The sequence below is a fragment of the Anopheles merus genome, unplaced genomic scaffold (assembly GCF_017562075.2).
Source record: "Anopheles merus strain MAF unplaced genomic scaffold, AmerM5.1 LNR4000051, whole genome shotgun sequence".
In the NCBI taxonomy this organism is placed as follows: Eukaryota; Metazoa; Arthropoda; class Insecta; order Diptera; family Culicidae; genus Anopheles; species Anopheles merus.
Genome location: NW_024427631.1, coordinates 92,044 through 114,853, shown reverse-complemented (window position 1 = coordinate 114,853; position 22,810 = coordinate 92,044). Strand labels below are relative to the sequence as shown.

The window sequence follows — 22,810 nt, the reverse complement described above, 5'->3', positions numbered from 1 at the left end:
TATTATTATTCATGATCGTGCTATTTGCTTGTTTTGTTGTATGAAGGGGTACTGATACTAAATGAATTAAAAGAAATAAATAAAACAATATGTTATGGTTGTAACTTTTTCTACTTTATTACACGTATTAACAACATATGAAATAAATAGTAAAAAACGATACAGAATACACTTTAAAATGATACCACTACGGTGGCCGCGCACTAGCCGCACCGAGCGCCCCTGCCGAGAGCTCCTGCTCGATCGGCTCGCAAACACACTCTAACTGTGCGCTCGGCACACACTAAGCCTTGCGCGCTTAGTGTGTGCGACAGTGTGCGTGACACACTGTCGTCCTCCTGGACGTTGACCGGTGGCAGCGCAACTGCCACGGCAAGTCCAGGGGTCGGCACGGCTGCCCACAACACAATAAAAATAACAGATTGACTATTAAACACGCATTTCTAACAATGAGTAAAGGGGTCAGAAGTAACTGGAGCTGCATGTTTTAAAAAGAAATCAAAACTTTAAATCATCAATGAAAACAATAAAAATAGAATTGAACTCATGTCGACAATGGTGCAAACATTACACCTTTACCATTTGACCATTACTAGTTCATGAACATGAATCGTTATCTATCAGTTTTAAACCCTTCAAATATAGCACAATGAACAAAGAGATGTGTAAAAGTTCATCGATGCGAGTGAAAGAGTAGAGCTGATGAATAGAAAGAGATGGCATGAGTTTATGTTCATTATCCCCGAAAAATTTCGCTTGGGTGAAGCGGTTTCCAATGACAGATCGATGACGACTGGGGGACCATTGAAATTCATTTTTGTTCATTTCAGTGTCATTGTAGTTCATTTTGGTTAATTTTTATTCATTTCATGAAATTGTTGATTCCTGGGTCGTGCTATACATATACCTGAAGTTCATTTTTGTTCATCAAGTTCATCGCAAACTATCGATCATCATCGATCGTTGGTCAGAAAGTGCTTCTCTGTGAATCTTTGCGTGACAATACAGTTGATTGGTTGTGATAGTGCTCTTCTCTTTTCTCCTCAACACATTTCTACCAAAATACATTTCACCCATACACAACATTTCACCTCAACAATGTGGTTGTTTTGAGTTTTCGAGATTCTGTCAAAAAGAATTAGGATGACCGTATAAATAAACGATGCGTCATCTCAGATGGCATAATTATTTATTTATTTACTTTTTTTTTTTTTAAATATATCATTTCGCGCTGCCAGCTCTGGCCGATAAACGTCATTTTCATACATTGAGGCCCTTTCCGTTTTAAACTCGTAGACTGAAATTTCAGCCTGTCAGCTGTTTGCATTGTATTTGATAAAAAGTTTTCACCCATCCTGTCAAAAAACGATGTTGAAATTTGGTTATAAAAAACATGCTATGAAACTATCTGGACTACATACACTTTGATTCTGGATTCCATCCCCGCTGCGCAAAGCGATCAAAAACTTCCCGCTGCGCAAAGCGACGGATGAAATCATGCCGTTCGGAGAATTTTATCATGCCATCTTTTTCCCTCCAACGGCAAATTTGTCAAGCAGCTCGTCAAGCTACCCGTCCCTGGCTCCGCCTCATACACCTCGCCTGAGCGCACTGCCGAAGGTTTGGATGTGTTGGTGCGTCAGACGGCCAATCGCTGTCAGCCGTCGTCCGTGCTTTTTCCCTCCATAGCGCTATCTCTTTCTCGCTTGTGGCCAATGCTCATGAGTTGCTGTGGCGCTTAAAAAGCCGTTACTAAACATTGCAGCGAGGAAGTTGCATTTTCACAAATCAAACCAAAAAAGCGCAATGAGTTCAATCGCTGCAATGTAAAAATGACCAAGGAATCGCTAGCTCACGCTGGAGGGTTTGCTGTGCAACGGGCAGAACCCTAATTCGCATTAGCACGTTCAGCTGGCGCTATTTTTCATCAACATTCCGTTCCGCCGGCATCTAGAACGCAAGCTGATTGTAAAGTCGGCATACTGGAAAGTTCACTTGCAGTCCCTGGGGCATGCCATCGAACTGAACGTGCTGAGCATTAAGCATAATTTTATTACACTAAGCTTTTGCTTTCGTATGGTGTAGATTACACAGATATACCAAGCCGCCTGCGCATGGGTGTGAGTGTGCGTGTGTATGCAAAACTGTCGCCGAATGTATGCTCTTCCGGAATGTTATGATCGACCGGTCAAAGAAAGGAAGGTGTTCATGACAGTGACGGAGTAGGGGAATCGGGTGCCCTAGGCGGAAAGACGGTCGCTGTAAATGGTAACTGATGACCGGGAGGAGGGGGTACTGGAGGGGGTACAGCTGTTGGGAGATATAACAGTATACTTAAATCGTTGGCGCGGGGGGGGGGGAGGGAGTGGGACCCCTACGATCATCACAGGCCCTAAAATTGTTGTCGGCATGGGGGAGGGGGGGGGGGGGGTAAATGTTTCTCCAGCCACAGGACCATCTTTCCCGGGGCCTTTATCGCTAATACTCTGTCCACTTGTTGTTGTTGTTTTATTTTTTTACGAGGCCTCTGTCCACTTGTAGACATACGGCATACTACAGACTAGAGATCTTCGGCGACCGCCTAGTCCGCCTACCGTTAGATCCGCCGCTGGTTCATGACGGTGTTTTTTTTTATTGTGGAGGTGCATCCTTCCCTATGCCTGCAGCGTATGCATCGGGTAGGAGACAGTGTGACAGTATGCAAGTTGCCCGCAAGATAGGAGCTGTCCAGCGGCACCGCCACCATTCCGCACATCGTAACAGCATGCCCGTCGCGGGTTCTAACCACGTATGAACCGTCCGCCGTAGCAAGGGCTGACAAACCGGCTACGTGGTACTCAAGTCCTAAAATGGCCGGCATGATCGCGCTGGCTATTACGCCAACAATAATAATAATAATAAGAAGAAATTAGCATAACATTCCACGCCCGGGGAAGAGTTTGGCTTGTCTTTGATGCTGCCGGGCTACCGATGTGACGCGACAAATGCACGGAATGCACTCGACCAAAGGACATTAACCTCCCGAGCCGAACCCATTCCAAGGCAGTGCCGGTCGCTCGGCGTCATGATACCGGCTTGCCCAGCCAACAAGCCGCCAGATTCTGGACGGACAGGTACAGCACCATACGCGCACCGTAATAAACAAATCCAGAATCCTCTTTTGTATGAATTCAATTCAAGTTTTGTTTCAACTTGCATCCGCTAGCAGGATTGTGTTGTCTCTCAGGTAGCGAGATAAAAAATGCACGGACTTTGTTGTCGCAGTGGATGAAAATGTACGCATCAGAATCAAACCGTTTTGGGGTTTCCACACGCACGCACACACACACACACACACGCAAACACACACACGCATGCACGCACACTTGCACGTACGCGCGCATGCGAGCGCACACCCACGAAAGCGCGAACGCAAGCACGCACCCACGAAAGCGCGCAGGCGAGCGCGCACCCACCACCAATCCCCCCCCCCCCTCTCCCGCACGAGCGAGTACGGCTACCTTATCGGAAGAAAGGCTGGTTCAGCTATCTTGTAGCGCATCATCATCCAAAGCGCCGGGTGGGGTGGGGGATCGCGGCATGGTAGAGCGGACGGTTGCTTTCCCCGCGCTGTGTGTGTGCGTGTGTGTGTGAGACCCCAAAAACTCGAGACAGATTTCGGCACATTAAAAAAATATATATATTGCCACTATACACTGTGCTACATGATGCTTAGAAGGTCGTTGAAGCATCAAACATGATCAAATTAAAAAATATTAGATTAGTGTTAGACGTTCTCCTACGCTTGTTTTCAATAGGCTTCGTCACCCTCGACCGGCATGGGCATCGAATGGTCTCATCAGCAGCGGCACGAAATAAAATAAACCATCAATACACCGATAACACTTTAAATCCCAAACCAGCTTCTCCCACAGCGTCTCAAGGTCACACACAAATTAATAAATGCTAACACCCACCAATAACAATACACAACCGCAATGCACATATATGAATCAACGCATACACCACAACACCCAATCAGCTGGCGGCGGAAGGCAAGGGTAGAAGCGCCGCAAGTATAAGTAAGGCAAGGCAGGGTGAGGGAGGGAGAAGAAGCGGACGAAAAAAAGGGCGCCAAATATTTTAAATTTTTTGACCGTTTTTTTTGCTCCGCCGCCATAAATAGTTCATCCATTTCGCCAACAGATGGCGCTAACCCTGCGCAGGCCTGCGCAGGAATCGCTGAAGTCCAGCGCGGGAGACCAGCCAAAATCTGCGCTGGCCAGCGCAGATTTTGGAACATTTCCTGCGCTGGAAACTGCTCGAATTTGCGCAGCGGGTGTGTATGTTTCTTTTTGACAAAAAAGCTCCGGTACGCGACCGTGTTGGCGCAAAAATGATAATGGCCGAAAAATGTTTCACATCCACGTTTTCTTTCTCCCTCTTTTCCCTTTCACCTCGCTTTATCGTTATTGGTTTTTGCTCTCTAGCTACATTGAGCGAGTAGCTGACAAGTTTTCGATCGCTTTGCGCAGCGGGCGGTTTTTGCTCTCTAGCTACATTGAGCGAGTAGCTGACAAGTTTTCGATCGCTTTGCGCAGCGGGACACTAAGCTTTTTTGCTTTCGTATGGTGTCCCGCACAACAAAATCGAGCAGTTTTTGAGCTCGCTTTCTAGCTCGCTTTCCGCCGAAACCGATCGAGAAAACGAGCAGAAACGTCCGAAGAATCGATCGAAGCTTTTGATCTATCGAAGCGTTTACGGTCGTTCGAGAGAGCGCGCAGTATGTGTTTATCTCTTTCTGACAAAAAAGCTCCGGTACATGACCGTGATGGCGCAAAAATGATAGTGGCCGAAAAATAGTTCACACCCACGTTCTCTTTCTCCCCTCCTTCCCCTCTTCTCCATCTTTTCACCTTGCTTTATCAATATTGGTTCTTGCTCTCTAGCTACATTGAGCGAGAGGTTGAGAATTTTTCGATCGCTTTGCGCAGCGGGGTAGATTACACAGATATGCTGAGCCGTCTGCGGAAGGGTGTGAGTGTGCGTGCCATAACTGTCGCCAAATGTGTTTTCTTCCGGAATGTTATGATCGATCGAAGGAAGGTGTTCATGACAGTGGCGGAGTGGGGGAATCGGGGGTGCCCTAGGCGGAAAGACAAATTGAGACCCCTGTAAATGATAGCTGATGACCGGGAGGAGGGGGTACTGGCATACAGCTGTTAAGAGATTGAACATTATACTTAAATTGCTGGCGGGGTGGGGGGGGGGGGATTGGCGATGGAACCCCTACGATCATCGGTCACAGGCCCTAAAATTGTAGTCGCCATGGGGGGGGGGGGGTGCAAATGGTTCTCCTGCCACGGAGCCCCAATGACCATCTTTCCGGGGGCCCTTGTCGCTAACACTCTGTCCACTTGTAGACATACGGCATACTACAGACTAGAGATCTTCGGTGACCGCCTAGTCCGCCTACCGTTAGATCCACCGTTGGTTCATGACGGTGTTTTTTTTTACTGTGGAGGTGCATCCTTCCCCCTGCCTGCTGCGTATGCACCGGGCAGGAGACAGTGTGGCAGTATGAAAGTTGCACACTGGATAGGAGCGGGCCCGCAGCACCGCCATCATTCCGCACATCTGCATGCCCGTCGTGGGTTCTAATCGCGTATGAACCGTCCGTCATAGCAAGGGATTAGTCACCGGCTCCGGCTACGTGGTACTCAAGTCCTGAAAAGGCCGGCATGATCGCGTTGGCTATTCTTCTTCTTCTTCTTTGGCGCAACAACCGCTGTCGGTCAAGGCCTGCCAGTACCCACTAGTAAAGTGAGCTTGGCTTTCAGTGACTTATTGTTACCATAGCAGGATAGTCAGTTCTGCGTATGGGAGCACGGTCTATTCGGGACTTGAACCCATGACGGGCATGTTGTTACGTCGTACGAGTTGACGACTGCACCACCAGACCGGCTCTACGACGACCGGGCGTTGGCTATTACGCCAATAATAATAATAATAATAATAATAATAATAATAATAATAAAAAGAACTAAGCATAGCAGTCCACACTCGGGTAAGAGTTTGTCTTGACTTTGTTGCTGCTGGGCTACCGCTGTGACGAGACAAATACACGGAATGCACTCGACCAAAACATGAACCTACCGATCCGAACCCATTCCAAGGCATTGCCGGTCAACCGGCGTCATGATAATTACTCCAAACCAACAAGCCACCAGATTCTGGACGGACAGGTGCAGCACCATACGCGCACCGTAATAAACAAATCCAGAATCCTCTATGGATTCAATTCAAAATGTTGTTTCCACTTGCGTCCGCTAGCTGAATTAGAAATAAATGTGCAACAAATCACACGCACGTTTGCTTAAATCATGTGTCTTTTAATACCCCCAACAGCAGAGCCGATCACAAAGATGCCAATGCCAATGGTTGTGTTGTCTCTCAGGTAGCGAGATCGAAAATGCATGGACTTTGTAGCCGCAGCGGATGAATATGTACCCATAAGAATCAAATAGTTTTGGGGTTTCCAAACGCACGCACACACACAAACACACAAACATGCGCGCGCAAACTCACACACACACACACACACACGCACACATGCATGAACGCGCGGACGCCAGCACGCACGCACTCACGCACGCACACACACACACGCACGCACGCACGCACACACACACGCACGCACGCACGCACGCACGCACACATGCACGTACGCGCGCACGCCAGCACGCACCCACGAAAGCTCGCGCACGAGCACGCGCCCCCGAAGTCGCGCACGCGATCACGCACCCTCCACCAAACCCCCCCCCCCTCTCCCGCACGAGCGAGTACGGCTACCTTATCGGTAGAACGGCTGGTTCAGCTATCTTGTAGCGCATCCTCATTCAAAGCGCCGGGCGGGTTGGGGGATCGCGACATGATAGAGTGAACGGTCACTTTCCCCGCGCTGTGTGCATGTGTGTGTCAAGACCCGAAAACTTGTGACAAATTTCGGCACATTTAAAAAAATTTTTTTTTTGCCACTATATATTGTGCTACATGATGCTTAGAAGGTCGTTGAAGCGTCAAACATGTTCAAATTAAAAATATATTAGATTAGTGTTAGACGTTCTCCTATACTTGTTTTAAATAGGCTTCGTCACCCTCGATTGCCACGGGCATCGAATGGTCTCATCAGCAACGGCACGAAATAAAATAAACCATCAATACACCGATAACACTTTGAATCCCAATCCAGCTTCTCCCACAGCGTCTCAAGGCCAAACACAAATTAATAAATGCTATCACCCACCAATAACAACAATACACAACCGCAATGCACATATATGAATCAACACATACACCACATACACCCAATCAGCTGGCGGCGGAAGGCACGGGCAGAAGCGCAAGTAAGGCAAGGCAGGGTGAGGGAGGGAGAAGAAGCGGACGAGAAAATGGGCGCCAATATTTTTAAATTTTTTGACCGTTTTTTTTTTGCTCCGCCGCCATAAATAGTTCGTCCATTTCGCCAACAGATGGCGCTAAACTTGCTCGACCCAGCGCAGGAATCGCTGAAGTCCAGCGCGGGAGACCACCCGCTGCGCAAAGCGATCGAAAACTTGTCAGCCACTCGCTCAATGTAGCTAGAGAGCAAAAATCAATAACGATAAAGCGAGGTGAAAGGGAAAAGAGAGAAGAAAGAGAACGTGGGTGTGACCTATTTTTCGGCCATTATCATTTTTGCGCCATCACGGTCGCGTACCGGAACTTTTTTGTCAAAAAGAGATATACACCCCGTTGCGCAAAGCGATCGAAAACTTCTCAGCCACTCGCTCAATGTAGCTAGAGAGCAAAAACCAATAACGATAAAGCGAGGTGAAAGGGAAAAGAGGGGAGAAAGAAAACGTGGATGTGAAACATTTTTCGGCCATTATCATTTTTGCGCCAACACGGTCGCGTACCGGAGCTTTTTTGTCAAAAAGAGACATACACGGACAGCGCGCTCTCTCGAACGACCGTAAACGCTTCAACCGATCAAGAGCTTCGTTCGGTTCTTCGGATGTTTCTGCTCGCTTTCTCGATCGGTTTCGGCGGAAAGCGAGCTAGAAAGCGAGCTCAAAAACTGCTCGATTTTGTTGTGCGGGCAGCCAAAATCTGCGCTGGCCAGCGCAGATTTTGGTACATTCCCGCACAACAAAATCGAGCAGTTTTTGAGCTCGCTTTCTAGCTCGCTTTCCGCCGAAACCGATCGAGAAAGCGAGCAGAAATGTCCGAAGAACCGATCGAAGCTCTTGATCGGTTGAAGCGTTTACGGTATTTCGAGAGAGCGCGCTGTATGTGTTTGTCTCTTTTTGACAAAAAAGCTTCGGTACGCAACCGCCCGCACAACAAAATCGAGCAGTTTTTGAGCTCGCTTTCTAGCTCGCTTTCCGCCGAAACCGATCGAGAAAGCGAGCAGAAACATCCGAAGAACCGAACGAAGCTCTTGATCGGTTGAAGCGTTTACGGTCGTTCGAGAGAGCGCGCTGTCCGTGTATGTCTCTTTTTGACAAAAAAGCTCCGGTACGCGACCGTGTTGGCGCAAAAATGATAATGGCCGAAAAATGTTTCACATCCACGTTTTCTTTCTCCCCTCTTTTCCCTTTCACCTCGCTTTATCGTTATTGGTTTTTGCTCTCTAGCTACATTGAGCGAGTGGCTGAGAAGTTTTCGATCGCTTTGCGCAACGGGCGTGTTGGCGCAAAAATGATGATTGCCGAAAAATAGTTCACACCCATGTTCTCTTTTTCCCCTCCTTCCCCTTTTCTTCATCCTTTCACCACATTTTATCGTTATTGGTTCTTGCTCTCTATCTACATTTAGCGAGTGGCTGACAAGTTTTCGATCGCTTTGCGCAGCGGGTTTCCTGCGCTGGAAACTGCTCGAATTTGCGCAGCGGGCGCTTTCCGCCGAAACCGATCGAGAAAGCGAGCAGAAATGTCCGAAGAACCGATTGAAGCTCTTGATCGGTTGAAGCGTTTACGGTATTTCGAGAGAGCGCGCTGTATGTGTAAATCTCTTTCTGACAAAAAAAAACTCCGTTACACGACCGTGATGGCGCAAAAATGATAGTGACCGAAAAATAGTTCACACCCACGTTCTCTTTCTCCCCTCCTTCTCTCTTTCCTCTCGTCCCCATCTTTTCACCTCGCTTTATCATTATTGTTTCCTGCTCTCTAGCTACATTGAGCGAGACGCTGAGTTTTCGATCGCTTTGTGCAGCGGGAGCTCCGGTACGCGACCGTGATGGCGCAAAAATGATAGTGACCAAAAAATAGTTCACACCCACGTTCTCTTTCTCCCCTCCTTCTCTCCTTCCTCTCGTCCCCATCTTTTCACCTCGCTTTATCATTATTGTTTCCTTCTCTTTAGCTACATTGAGCGAGAGGTTGAGAAGTGTTCGATCGCTTTGCGCAGCGGGACATTACGGAGTACGATCAATGTAGCCCGGCCTTAACAATCCAGCCATAGAAATGAAATGTCATTCAAACGCGCTACCGCGGAAACGCAGAATTGCTCATGCTGGATATCTCTGTGGATACGCGTTTGAACGCGCCCGCGGAAACGAGCGTCGTGTATTTGCGGCATGACACTTTGTACAAATATTATCTGGCATCGCGAAAGAAATGGTTTAAAATTAACCGTTGTTAAAAATTAACCAGAGTCGTTAAAAATTGCTAGATTTTGGCATCGCGAACGCATTGAGTTCTTTTGTTAATTTTAACGACTGGTCCTATACCGTCGTTAAACAAACGGCTGTCAAGAGCGTGTGCGATACAAATTAACAATCGTTTAATTATAATGCTCGAATTGTTTCCCCATATTTGCCTATATGCGATATCGTGCAGTCGTTAACTGTTTTGATGATCGTTTATTTTAACAGGAATGAACAACAAATGATCTCAGTTAAACCAAAATGAACTTTAAACGACTGTTAAAAACAGTTCATTTATTCGCGATGCCGGCTATTATTGGCCCAATTTTGTTAACAGTCTAAAAAGTCATAGGAATTGTTGTGCTTTGGATACATGGCATCATTTTGACGAAGATCATCTTGTTTAGAATTAAATTTACTTTAAAAGCGCTCAGATAAACAAGGCTTCATTAGGATAAGGCTTCATTAGGGGAATGGTCTCTGACTAAATAAAACAAAATCTATTTCTTTTCTTTGCTTCGAAATTACAGCTAACATAACATAAATAAACTCAAACTAATTCAGAATTCATACATTCGAGTGATTTTAAAATATTAAGTTATAAAATTATTTATTATGAAATGGTATACGGGCCAACACTTGAAACCACCATCACAAATGTAAACACCCTCCGGCACACAAGAAGAAAATGTTTGCTATTCTGTCCGCATTACTCGACCTTCTATCTTAAATGGACCTTGCACCTGATAGCCAGGCAACTAGTATTCTACTGTGCAAAATCGAGCAGTTTTCTGCGTAGTTTTATGCATCGTTTTAGCGTCAAAATAGACCCCTTCAAATATTGCAAGGGTTGCGAGTGGTATCATTTGCTCTATATCTTATGGTACTTAAAATATCTTTATTTTTTATTCATAAACCTGTCATAAACCTAAATTTATGTGTTTTGATTGTTTACAATAAATTAAGTAAATTTATATTTTCTAAAAAAATCATATTTTAACTAAGTCGAGTGATAAAACATCTCAAATAACTCAAACAGCGATAAAACATCCTTTTTGCGAGCTGGTAAACATGTTTTTTTTTAATATTATTTAGTTTTCCACTGTTATATCAACTGGGGTGGTGCAGTAGATATGGCTAACCGACTGAAATAGTTTTTTATATGAAGTTTTACATTTAAAAAATTCTAGCAACTTTTAACGACTCTGGTTAATTTTTAACGACTGTTAATTTTAAACCATTTCTTTCGCGATGCCAGCTAATGATATTGGAAACATACTTCGATCAAACGGATTCAGAATATGTTTTATGTGTCCCGTAGATTTCAGGGGTATGTGAGAATTTAGTAATAAAAAGACATTCGGCCGTATCGGGGAGCTTGTTCCTTCCCGGGAACGTTCGCCGCGATGCTCATTTTTACTCATTCAGCCCTCTATGATCAAAAATTAGAAAACCGTTTAGGTTTTGTACTGCTCAATCTAGTGGTACAACCCTGTCCACTCATGAGCGACGAACGTTCTTCGACGAACGAGCTCCCCGATACGGCCGATTGTATTCAATCTTAGGATTCATAATATATCTCGAAGTTATTTAATGTAGCCCTGTAGCCGAGCCATATTAACTAGTGTGTAATTAATTGCCAACAAGATAAATATTAGACTTCAAAACACAAAACAAAAAACAAAAAAATCATTCTCATTAGTCAAATTTTATTGTTTGGAATATGTTTTGTAAAATTTACATTCATTAGCTCTCTCGCTGTAAGTTTTAATCCGATACAGGTGCAGATATAAAATCGTGATCTCAAAAAGTATACACACAAGTGATCGTCTGTGCAGTTTAAAATTTTAATTTATGCTGTTCCTGTTGCTGTGTAACCCATTAATGACTTAAAACTTGTGCTTGGTTTATTATATTTGTCATTACTTTTCCTCTTTCCCTATGTCTCTCTCTCTCTCGCGCGCTCTTTCTCTTTATCTCTCTCTCAAACACACACACTCTCTCTCTATTTTTCTCCACTTATTTCCTCTTTCTAGAACATAATCTTTTTTTTTCTTATTATGTTTTGTTTTTTTGTCTCTATTCTTTTATCGGCTTTTACTCAGTGATGTGAGCTATTTTTCGTTCTTGCAAATATTTATGCTCAAAGAAAATGTAGAGACGAGTTGCAACTATTTTCTTCGAAAGAAGAGCTTATCATAGGTACTCTCTTGTTTTTTCTCTGACTTTCGTTTTTCATGCAATGCATTAACAAAACCATCCGATCCGCGATCTGTTTCAAGTTCGTCGAACTCTAAGCTTTGACTGTCGTGTTCTTCTGATGATTCCATATCTTCCGAAGGATTATTTTCAGATCGTATGAAAGTAGATCGTTTAGGTAATGTCGGCGATTTTGAAATTTTATTGGAATATGATCGATTCTTATGGGTACCGTTTATACTACCGTAGCCACTGTCCTCCATATTACTCTTTTTATTGACTAAATCGCTACGATTGTTTTGCGGTAACGGAACTGATCCAACCGAACTAAATGCCACCTTTACGAGGCCATGTGTAGCTGAGAGGAGATTAGGTTTGCTAGAATTTGACAATATCGTGTGTCCATTAATGTTTGGTGGAGACCGGTTATTGTTATTTTTATGAGCATTAATAGATCCCATCTCACTTGGACCGACTTGAACGGTGCCGGTACGTGGATCGATGTGTTTTTGTGATGCCTCCTTTACTGTTGTGTTAATTTTTTTCTCCGTTCGTTCCATAGCGGCCACCGATGAAACGTGTCCAGGAACAGCAGTTCTAGAAACGGTGGATGAAGGAGTGGCGCATCCTGAATCATCTTCTTCCTCTTCCTCTACGATGACAGACGATTGAATCCAATCTCTTATACGGTTTTTCTTAGCAGCACGATCAACTGTTGTCTCGATGCCACATTTTGCCAGAGTTCCTAGTAGCTTATTTTTTTCCTCGACGCTACTGTGGAAAGAATACATCGAAGGGCACAATTCATCGGGCTCATTTTCAGCCATTTCCTTTTCAGCAGATTTTGCTAGCCATCGATCATCGATAAATTTTTGCAAATCGCTTAGAGTCTTTAAACGTCTATCCGAACGAGGATCCAAAAACTTCTTAAACAGTTTACATGCTCTTGCAGAGAGCAGCTTGAACAGTTTTGGACATCGTTTCATCGGAAAGGTGAGTGTTGCTTGATGCCATTGTTGGTAGCGATTATATCGAGGATCGTCTGTGGATGCTTTTTGCCAAGGCAAACACCCCGTTAGACATACAAAACAAACTATGCCAAACTGCCACACATCATGAGCTGTATCAGTCCTGTTCGTGAAAGACCTGTAACATTAGCTATAGAGCAAAATTATCATAGGGTTACTTACGCACTTGTATTTATCATCCGTTTTTACCAGCAAAACTTCTGGAGGACTATATGGAAGCCATTCATTACGTCTCAGAACCTCCTCACCTAGCTTTCTAGATTCGCCAAAATCACATAGTTTAATACGTGCAAAGTCTGAGCGAAACACTAACACATTGTCTAGTTTAATATCTCTGTGAATTAGATCTCTGAAAAATATATGGAAATGAATAGTTAAGTTATTTAAAGCAATGATTCTTTTAAAAAATTTTCTTACTTTTGATGAATATAATCGACCGCCGAAGCAAGTTGTCTTGCAACACGCTTTGTATGTAGCTCACCAATGCCATTGTCGGAGACATTAGATGTCAGATCTCCTGCAAAATAATTCAGCAACTTCCAAGAGTGAAATAAAAGTTTTCCGTTTTGAATCTCCGTAGGCTATTACCTAATGGGGCGTACTCTTGGGTGAATACGAAAAATCCAGCCGTTTCGAAAGCTACATCATAAGTGGTGACAATATTTTTATGTTGCCCCAGCATAAGGCTGAAGTGAAATTCCTTGTAAAAATCGGTAAGTGAAACGAACGGTTTTGGTAGAAGTTTCAGGACCATCTCGGTGTCAGTTGCACGATGCTCCACGAGTAATATTTTTCCAAACCAACCTTCGCCAACGATTTGTAAGACGTCGAATTCGTCAGACAAAACCACTTTGTCAAGCTCAAACTCGCGAATTTTGTGGATGCTTCCTGCAGATTTCTTGGATGAAGCCATTTTATTCGCGTTTGATGTTTAGTTTTTAGACACGAAAATGAAGGTAAAGCATTTGCTACCATAGTTTGAATTCTTCCGCAATATCAGTGGATTTTACTTCATTGTCAAAATTTTATATGTTGTGAACTGCGAAAAAAACAAAACAAAATAAAAATAACACGAAAAACTAAATGAGGAATAAGCACCCTGTACAATGTTTGAACGGAAAAAGGAGAAACAAACAGGCTGTTTGCCTATCGAAAAAAGAATCCCCGATCCGATCGAAAAGAGAACAGTTGCACAAGGAACTGCATTAACGCTGGAACCGAAAAACTTTTCAACCTTACTAAAACCGCCATATGGGACAATTTTGTCCCATTCGTTATGTGTACATATTTAGACATGTTTATTATTTCCTAAGGGTTTCATGTGGTAAAATAATTAATAAACTCCATAATTAGGTATAATAAATCTTTATTAGACGACGAACCAGTGCTACTCATAAAATTGCGCTAGAGTGTACGGTAGAATGCTTTTATGGACTAGCCGATTGAATATAGCGAAAACATAAGCACGTAGTAAGCAAGAGTTAAAGCACGTTAAATACTTTCGCGCACTTTTATTGTTCTATTCGTATTGACATGCCTTGTCACAAAATGCGTACACGCCAGTGCTGCCAGACTTGCAGAAGCACACCCCTCACTCGTTGACAGCAGGGATGCCAGCCATCACAATAAAATTTGCTAATGGGACAAAAATGTCCCATATGGCGGTTCTAGGATAAAAATGATTTTTTTAGAGAACCATATGGAATACAATTATTTTTATTAGCGCATTCGAAAGATCGTTCAAAATAAATATAGGTAAGAAAATTTCAATGGTTTGTCACGACGGCAAGCGGAATAACACACCTTTTTCGAGTGTGATGGGACAAAAAAGTCCCATCGGCGGTTCTAGTGTTAAAATAAACTCACGAAGTTTAAGTTATAGTGATTAATTTAAGTGATCGTTAAATCGGTCTTTGTTTATTTTCCACTAAAATAGTTTTGTATTCTATTTTATAGGAGGTAAATTGATGGTCACTATGTTTATCGCTTATTTTACCGTCAAAACCATACCAACAGTAATATTTACGAGCAAAACAAAATCATCTCATCCCAAACATTAACAGCTCGCTAAAATAATCGGCACATAAAGATCACTTGTTTAATACTAAACTATTAAAAAAATCTAGTATTCTCCACTGAAAGTCTATTCCTGAGCTACATGTTTCTCAATTTATGCAGATTCGGAGATACACGGTTTCTAAATTGTACGGTTAATGTGGATCAGTACAATTTACTCCAAGATTTATTAAACGCAAAATAAATAGCAGAGATGCTGAAAACATATAAATCAGTTATACAATTCTGCACCATCGTATTTAAAAAATAATTGAGAGTTTCAATCACTAAAATTAATAAAACATTCTCAATTATCAAATGTCTTTGACTCTATAACGTAAAAACGGCGTATGCGGATATTTGAGATACATGGATGCTTTGGGAACGCGTAAGCTCAGTGTGGGTCAGACTGAACAGTACTGTCGAACCAACCGCAATACTTTAAACTTCACTTATTATTTTGCACAAAATTCTTCAGATGAGTAGTAGTGACCAAAACTGACCAAAGTGATCAATAAATCTCGATCTAAATTTCTATTTTAAAATAATGCTGTATGTTTCTTGGGTGTTTTTAAAATCGATTCCATTCTTTTAGATGTACTTATGGCTTTGAAGCCGGCGCATACCTAACGGCTATAGACCATGGCTCCGGACTAACAGTTCCGGAAACGGCATCGGACTATACGATAAAAACTAACTTTTCGCGATTGTGCTAGGTAACACCCAATGTGCAATGACCAAATTTAATCCTTGTGCTTGCTTTCAGTATTGAAGGTACGCCATGCATTTTGTAAAGTTAGTTGGTCTCACATCACACTTACATTGATTTTAAAAAGTATTCCTCTAGATCAGCGAACCTCCTTTGCGTTGAGTTGGTGGCTCTTAGTCGTTTATTTATTTCATAGACATTTCACACATTTTTTATTCTTGGCTTATTTATTTTGCTCTTCATATGGAACTCTACGAACAATTTTGTAGAATTTGGCTCTTTCAGTCACAAAGTTTGCTGATCCCTGGTCTAGATAAATAATTTACAGAAAAAGCTGATTTATGGGCGTAATTGGTATTCATCGAAAAAGATCGAAGACGAATCCTTTTCGAACTTACTGTATTCAATTATGGCAAACAGAAACTACGATACACCATTCTCCATCCCTTCCATTTCAGTAAAACAAAAATTCCCTCTTTGGAGAGATATCCCCATCGGTTTAAAACCGCTGTATTATATCAATAAATTCAGTTGACAATCTCTACGAGGCTGGAATGACGATGGCAGAGCTGATTTCACGTTTAAGTGTTGCGTCTAATATATTAATGTTCTGTTCGTTATTTATTGTATATTGTGAACACTATTTGACTCGAGAGGCCTTTGTAGTCCATAGATTATAAACAATATACTAAACTAAATTAAATAAACAAATAGTTTCACAATCACTTTTGATTGATTGATTTTGATTGATTACTAAATAAACATTATCTAAGTATCTGTTTATTATTTGATATTAAAAATGTATGTTGCATCAAACAACGATTATCACAACACTGATTATTATATTTAATCATACTTATTACTGTATGGCTAAAGGTAAATTCATTGAATACAAATCACTGATTTTATTTGATACTCGTAACGTATTATGTTTTTCTTTCAATAAATCACAATAACATTTGATGTATTGGATAACATATACACTAATGTAGATAAAACTGAGCGGAAGAATTTGTTGTCTGCTTTTCCAAATTTTACTCATAAAGTTATGATTTTAAGACTGATTCACTTATACCAGCGGTCAGCAAACTTTGCGTCCGAAAGAGCCAAATTATACAAACATGTTCGTAGAGTTTCACGTGAAGAGCCAAATTGTTAAATTCAGACCAAATTGTGTGAAAGTTTAATGAAATAAATGAACGGGTAAGAGAAAGCATGCAGTCATTGAGGCATACAATCAAATAACATGGGTATGAGTACACTACTGATATCCAAGCACAAATTTTACTTCGTCAGGCCCTTAATCTAGTACAGCCTCGTATAATTGTCGTGTGCAGAATAAGAAGTTCTTTTTGTGAAAAATGTCTTATCTTAGACTAGGACGAGACATTACATGTTGTTATTAGCGGTTTAATTGCATTCTCTGCCGATCACTAAGTTGCACAAAACTCAATAAAGTAAAAAAAAGGATAATTTCATTATTAAATCGACAAAAAATACGAATGTGACTCCTTATTGTATTGAGTAAAACGAAGTTAATGCACAAATGTCACTAAAATAAAAAGTATACATGATAATTTCTCATTGATACAACTGTTGCTGCTACTGTGGTTGTGATCAAGATCGTGAAAATGTTAGTATCTCTTTCACATCTATCCGACTCACTAGTCCCAGTTTCTACGAAACAAAAATAACGCCTGCTGTGCGGCCGCAGCTGTGCTTGTGTCGAGCTGATGATATTCTAAATTTATATATCACTTTAATTTTACACAACGTCATTTTCACAGGCCTGTATCGCAAAGAACGAGGGTTTGGCGATTGTCACACCATATGAATAAAAGAAGGTAGTTGCTGCGTATTCAATAAATGTAATGCAATCGATTATCAATAAATGGCTATTTTGTTACTTTTCATTTAAGTTTAGGAAAATTACTGATGATAAGTGACTACAAAATTAGGTTGAACATTGCCGCAATTGAATAGAACTAACACGTCAGATCGCGAGAAAACGATAAATTTAACTGAGTAAGCTCATGAACGTATTTGTAGTGAGAGGGTCTTCGCTCAGAAAGAGTGCATAAATGCTCTCGTAAAATCTTCCGCTCTCTTAATTTATTATTTTTAGACATCGAATAGATTTTTTCTTCAACCTTTTGTTTGTAGTTATGATGAATCGAAACACATTCCATTAATTTATGCTGAGGGATACGGAAGTAATTGACCATACCTGATGAATAGAGTAAATGTACTAATAGTGGTATAATTTTACTGGTGTAAATGGGTTTTAAAGCATTTTAAGAGTCGATATGGTAAATATATGAAAAATTAACAAACAGTGAAACCTATCGCCAACCAGTCGATAAACATGAACCACCGGTTTGGCTATATCGACCAATAAATTTATCTACTCGAATTGGTATCGCGTACGCATTTCACTTACCCGGCGCTCTAGCACCGATCGAACACGACATCGAACATGAAAAATGTATGGGATTTGACATGTTTGTTTGTTTGTGTCTGACAGTGCACCTCTATATGATTATATGGGTTTGTTCGAGTCGGATGTCGTGTTCGATTGGTGCCAGAGCGCAGCCTTACCGTTTGATAAAATTATATCGATTGATATAATTACAGATCGAGTAGTTTCGCCACCTGTCAAATTGGCTTTGTTTACTTGAGTTCGTTTACAAATAAGCACACTAGTTGGCACCACAAAGCGATTTAAGAAAGTGTTTTACGATTAAAATATGTTTACAAATATTAAATTTTACAACTTTCGTGGGTGCTCTGTATCGCAGTTTGATGCGTACATTCACAGCTTATAATTTTCGTGTTAAAATACAGATTCATCAAACCCATGTTTTCGTACGAAGCCAACCGGAGTTGCTAGTCAAAAGCAGGTGCCATGCGGTCGTTCTGAGTCGTCTTAAACCGTCTGGAGTCACTAATCTACAGCCAGAGCTGGCGTTGGACGGCTGTAGATAGCTCCAACAATTTCGGCTACCGACTACTGGCTCCGGATGGCTGTGAATGGATCAGGAAGGCTCCGGTAGGTTCAGGACGCCTGCGGATTGTTGCGAACGGTTTCAGATGGTTCCGGGTGATTCCGACGATTCTGACGGCTCCGATTGCCGACAAGGGACTCCAAAGCCCGGACGTTGCCGAGGTTGGTGTAAAACCTTTTCGGGCCGTATTCGGTGATGGTGAAGTTTTTCATCAAACTCTTGTAGTTTTAACTTCACCATTAGGTAGCAGTCCGGGATGATTTAAATGCAATGGCTACGATAAAAAAATCAGGGCCTGTCTCATGGCACTATCGTCAACTCGTACGACTTAACAACATGCCCGTCATGGATTCAAGCCCCAAATGGACCGTGCCACCATACGTAGGACTGACTATCCTGCTATGGTAACAATAAGTCACTGAAAGCCAAGCTCACTTCACTAGTGCGTACAGGCAGGCCTAGACCGACAGCAGTTGTTGTGCCAAAAAAAAAAAAAGAATCCTCGCTACTAACATGCTTCAAAACTTAGTTCCATTCAAGTTATGTACAGTTTATTTGACCACCTTACAGCTACATTTTAAGTTTATGTGACTACCATGATTATAGGAACAGTATACAACAACTATAGGAGCCATATCACCACTACGGGTACAACGGTGCAATAAGAAAAATATTGATTTTTTAAGTACAGTCAATCCAAAAAGTATTCGTCTAGCTCAGGTATGTCAAACTGGCGGCCCGCGGGCCGCATGCGGCCCTCGTCAATGCTGAATGCGGCCCGCGAGAATATTTTGAGAATTGCTAAAATCACTCCAAACCAAAAAACTGTTATTACTATTTGTCGAAGTGTATTTAATTTTCCAGAGAAGAACAATCAATTAGATGGTATATTTTTCGAATCAAACATGAATGTACCCATAACATCTCATAAACTTATTCTACACAATCGTACAGAACAATCGAGACCCTTAAGAAACATTGAATTGAATGCAAACTCAGTCGGTATTATGTTTCGATTAAATTCTGAATATTAGCATAGTATTGTGCACACTCGATTGCACATTCTATATGGAAAAATAGATTTGCGACTACCTTCTACCAACGAAAAAGTAATGAAAATAACTTGATACACACACTTGCAAACTTCGCAAAAACTAATGATGGATTGTCAGAATCGCATCTTCGGCTCAAAACCATTTTCGATCTTAGCAACTTCGAATCCGCATCTAAAGCAACTTCGAATCCGGCCAAATCAAACCAACAGTTCCGTTCGGTGCCGTCCGAAGCCTATAGAGCCGTTTAAAGCCATTCGGAACCGTTGGAGTCATCGGTTGTCGCACGGAGCGGCTAATCTACAGTGAGAAATGGATCCGGTCGGTCCCACCGAATTTGACCATCTCAATACCCCCGAGTGCCAAGTAAAGGATTCATTCGGCTCCGAATTTCTCCGATTTGCACGGCTCCAACCTTATAATGTTACATCATTGATGTTCGATTGGAGCCACTTCTGTTTTTTTGTCATAATCATGCCACCATCAATTTTAATAAAAATGATTGTAGCCAAGTTGGAATTTTGTATACCCCACATTTTGCAAGATGAATTAATGTACTTTTGAACCTCCCCAAAAATCTAAACCAAAATGATGTGATTACGCTTAAGCCTAAAGTATTTAGATGAAGAATTAAAATAATCGAAATGCCGAAGTCGTGCGATACGTAGCTAATTAATAGATTAGCTCACACAGACCATAGCTCAATTCGCGAATCATCTCCCTACAAGTGCAAAACAAGATTTGCCAATCTTTATGAGATCACACACCATGAATCTTCGTCAGATAAAATTATCGTAATTTAACAAAATTATACGTAAAATATGGGTTCTTGTAATAAGAAATGCCACCATATACCACCATATACCCCTTCGAACTTGGAAATTAGCAAAAAATAATGTTTAAACAGGTTTTTTTTACAATTTTCCTCTTGAGCTATCAAAAAATTGCATGCAAATATTTTGTTATTCATCCTGCGGTGGATAGCACGGATGGCTTGAAAAAGATTCGCAACAGGCTGATGACTTCCCCTACCTCAGTGAAAAAGTGTGGTTGAGTGATATTTTCTAACAGAAGTGCCGTGTTAGAACGCAACTAATGAGAAATTTCCTATTTTAATAATAAGGATGAAAACAACGCATGTGACTTTAAAAGTACATTAAACATTTTTTTTTAAGTGCACAATAAAAAAAAAACATAGCGAATTTGTAAATAAGAAACGATTCCAGATTTGAAGCGAGGAGTACAAAAAGTCAATTTGTTTAACAGTAATGATTTTAAACAGTATTTTATATGAATATTGAGGTATATTTTTTATTCTCAACTTTGCGGCCCACGAATAACTGAAAATCTGTACTTGCGGCCCTCTTATGAATTGAGTTTGACACAGCTGGTCTAGCTGAATATTTTACAGAAAAAGGCGAATTATGGCCGCAATACGTATGGAGCGATAAAAGTAATGATGAGGTTTGATAATGGGACCATCGATACACATGTTTTGCTAAAAAATAAGCATTTAAATAGTGCAATAGCAACCAAAATACATAAAAAACTAAAAAAGTCGTTTGATGGGCGCGCAAAAAGTATTCGTCCATCTAGCTTTTTAATTATTTACGCTGGACAAACACTACGTAGACGTGAATTAAATTTATTATTATCAATCTGCTGGTGACACTTTTCTAAATTAATGTATTTCTGTTGTTTCAAATGGACTTCAAGCGGTCAGAGAGGCACTAAAAGCGGGGGAGTTAAATGATTGGAGCATGATGGCGAAAATCGTATATTTAACTTATGCATAACCTATCCTTCTCATTTTTGAAGGTTACAAAAGGTGTGGGAGACCTCGTTCCTTCATTTGATCAGAGTTTGGCCATTTTTCTGACACTAATTGTGTTACAAACTGCCATGTAAGCAGCCATTCTTGACGGTTAATCTAACGAAAGAAGCGGTTTAATGTCCAAAAAATAAAATTTTACCAAGGAATCAATGCATTTTGTGATGGCCAATAAGATCAGGAAAAGAGATGGGTCACATTTGGTTGATGGGTCATGCTGCATTTCATCGTAGCTGGTCATGTAATAGCTTGAATGAGTGAGTTGTTACAAACATGTTTTGTTTGAATAATACCATACACAGAAAGTGGCCAAATCTGTTAAGGTGCATCAAATAATGCAGGAATTTATTTCAAATTAGGCTCTACTAACATTTTAAAACATGTTTAAATCGCCAAGGTCATACGGCCGACGTCTACCATAGCGAAAACAGTCTACTAAGATGCAACATCAAAATTTCGTGTAACGGTAGCATCATGGAGTCATGATACTCAGTGAGGAAAGGTGAGCTAGAAAAATGATTCAAAATGATTGGAGACGAGATGGGGAAACATATTAATGCAGTTTTTAAGTACTTTGAGTCCCAGTTCTCAGAAATTTTACTTAAAATGTATCACATGCTTCAAGAACAGTCGAACTGGAGAACATACAGGGCATTGTCATTTGCCCGAAACGTCAAACCAGCTGAAACCAAACTGATGAAAATGATTTAGTAGACTCTCAATATGATATCAGTTACCATTTTTTCAATGGAACTTGGCCACGTAGTCCGGAAATGCAATATTTCTACCAGAAAATAATTGGAACAAGTCTTGTAGGATAAGTGGATCAAAAATATGCCTTTTTAAAGGTTCAAATGAGTTCTTGCGTTGTGCAAGTAGTCACCAATAGTCATAAATGCAATAAGAAACACGATCAGGACATTTTTTGATTCCATAACCTTTGTTTTCTTACGCATATTATGCCAAAAGTCTGATGGACGAATACTTTTTGCGCGCCCATCAAACGACTTTTTTTAGTTTTTTATGTATTTTGGTTGCTATTGCACTATTGAAATGCTTATTTTTTAGCAAAACGTGTGTATTGATGGTCCCTTTATCAAACCCCATGACTACTTTTATCGCCCCATGCCTATTGCGGTCATAATTCGCCTTTTTCTGCAAAATATTCAGCTAGACGAATACTTTTTGGACTGACTGTATGTGTTGTGTGTAATGGCAGATGGAATTCTTTGGGAAGAAAAAACGTCAATTACTGACACCT

At 41.3% G+C, this 22,810-nt stretch overlaps 1 protein-coding gene across 15 annotated transcripts; it reads right to left on the bottom strand.

Annotated features, from left to right (window-relative positions):
* Positions 1 to 11,534: 11,534 nt before the first annotated feature.
* On the bottom strand, positions 11,535 to 17,832 carry LOC121601269 (serine/threonine-protein kinase meng-po-like). Of its 15 annotated transcripts, XM_041930091.1 has the most exons (7): positions 17,569 to 17,832; positions 16,060 to 17,109; positions 15,774 to 15,970; positions 13,486 to 13,936; positions 13,315 to 13,414; positions 13,064 to 13,246; positions 11,535 to 13,015 (listed from the first exon to the last, which is right to left on the bottom strand). In XM_041930091.1, the coding sequence occupies exons 4-7, from the start codon at positions 13,808 to 13,810 to the stop codon at positions 11,842 to 11,844; spliced, it is 1,782 nt and encodes a 593-aa protein (XP_041786025.1). In that variant the 5' UTR covers positions 13,811 to 13,936; positions 15,774 to 15,970; positions 16,060 to 17,109; positions 17,569 to 17,832; the 3' UTR covers positions 11,535 to 11,841. The 15 variants fall into 15 exon arrangements, with proteins under 15 accessions (XP_041786025.1, XP_041786023.1, XP_041786026.1 ...); XM_041930089.1 differs by having other exon boundaries at positions 15,774 to 17,109; XM_041930092.1 differs by lacking the exon at positions 16,060 to 17,109.
* Between the last annotated feature and the right edge of the window lie 4,978 nt (positions 17,833 to 22,810).

Coding starts and splice junctions, on each gene's coding strand:
- LOC121601269 (XM_041930088.1), bottom strand. CDS start 13,810: ATGGCTTCATCCAAGAAATCTGCAGGAAGCATCCACAAAATTCGCGAG. Junction 13,415..13,485: donor CCAAGAGTACGCCCCATTAG/GTAATAGCCTAC, acceptor ATTATTTTGCAG/GAGATCTGACATCTAATGTC. Junction 13,247..13,314: donor GTCGATTATATTCATCAAAA/GTAAGAAAATTT, acceptor TATATTTTTCAG/AGATCTAATTCACAGAGATA.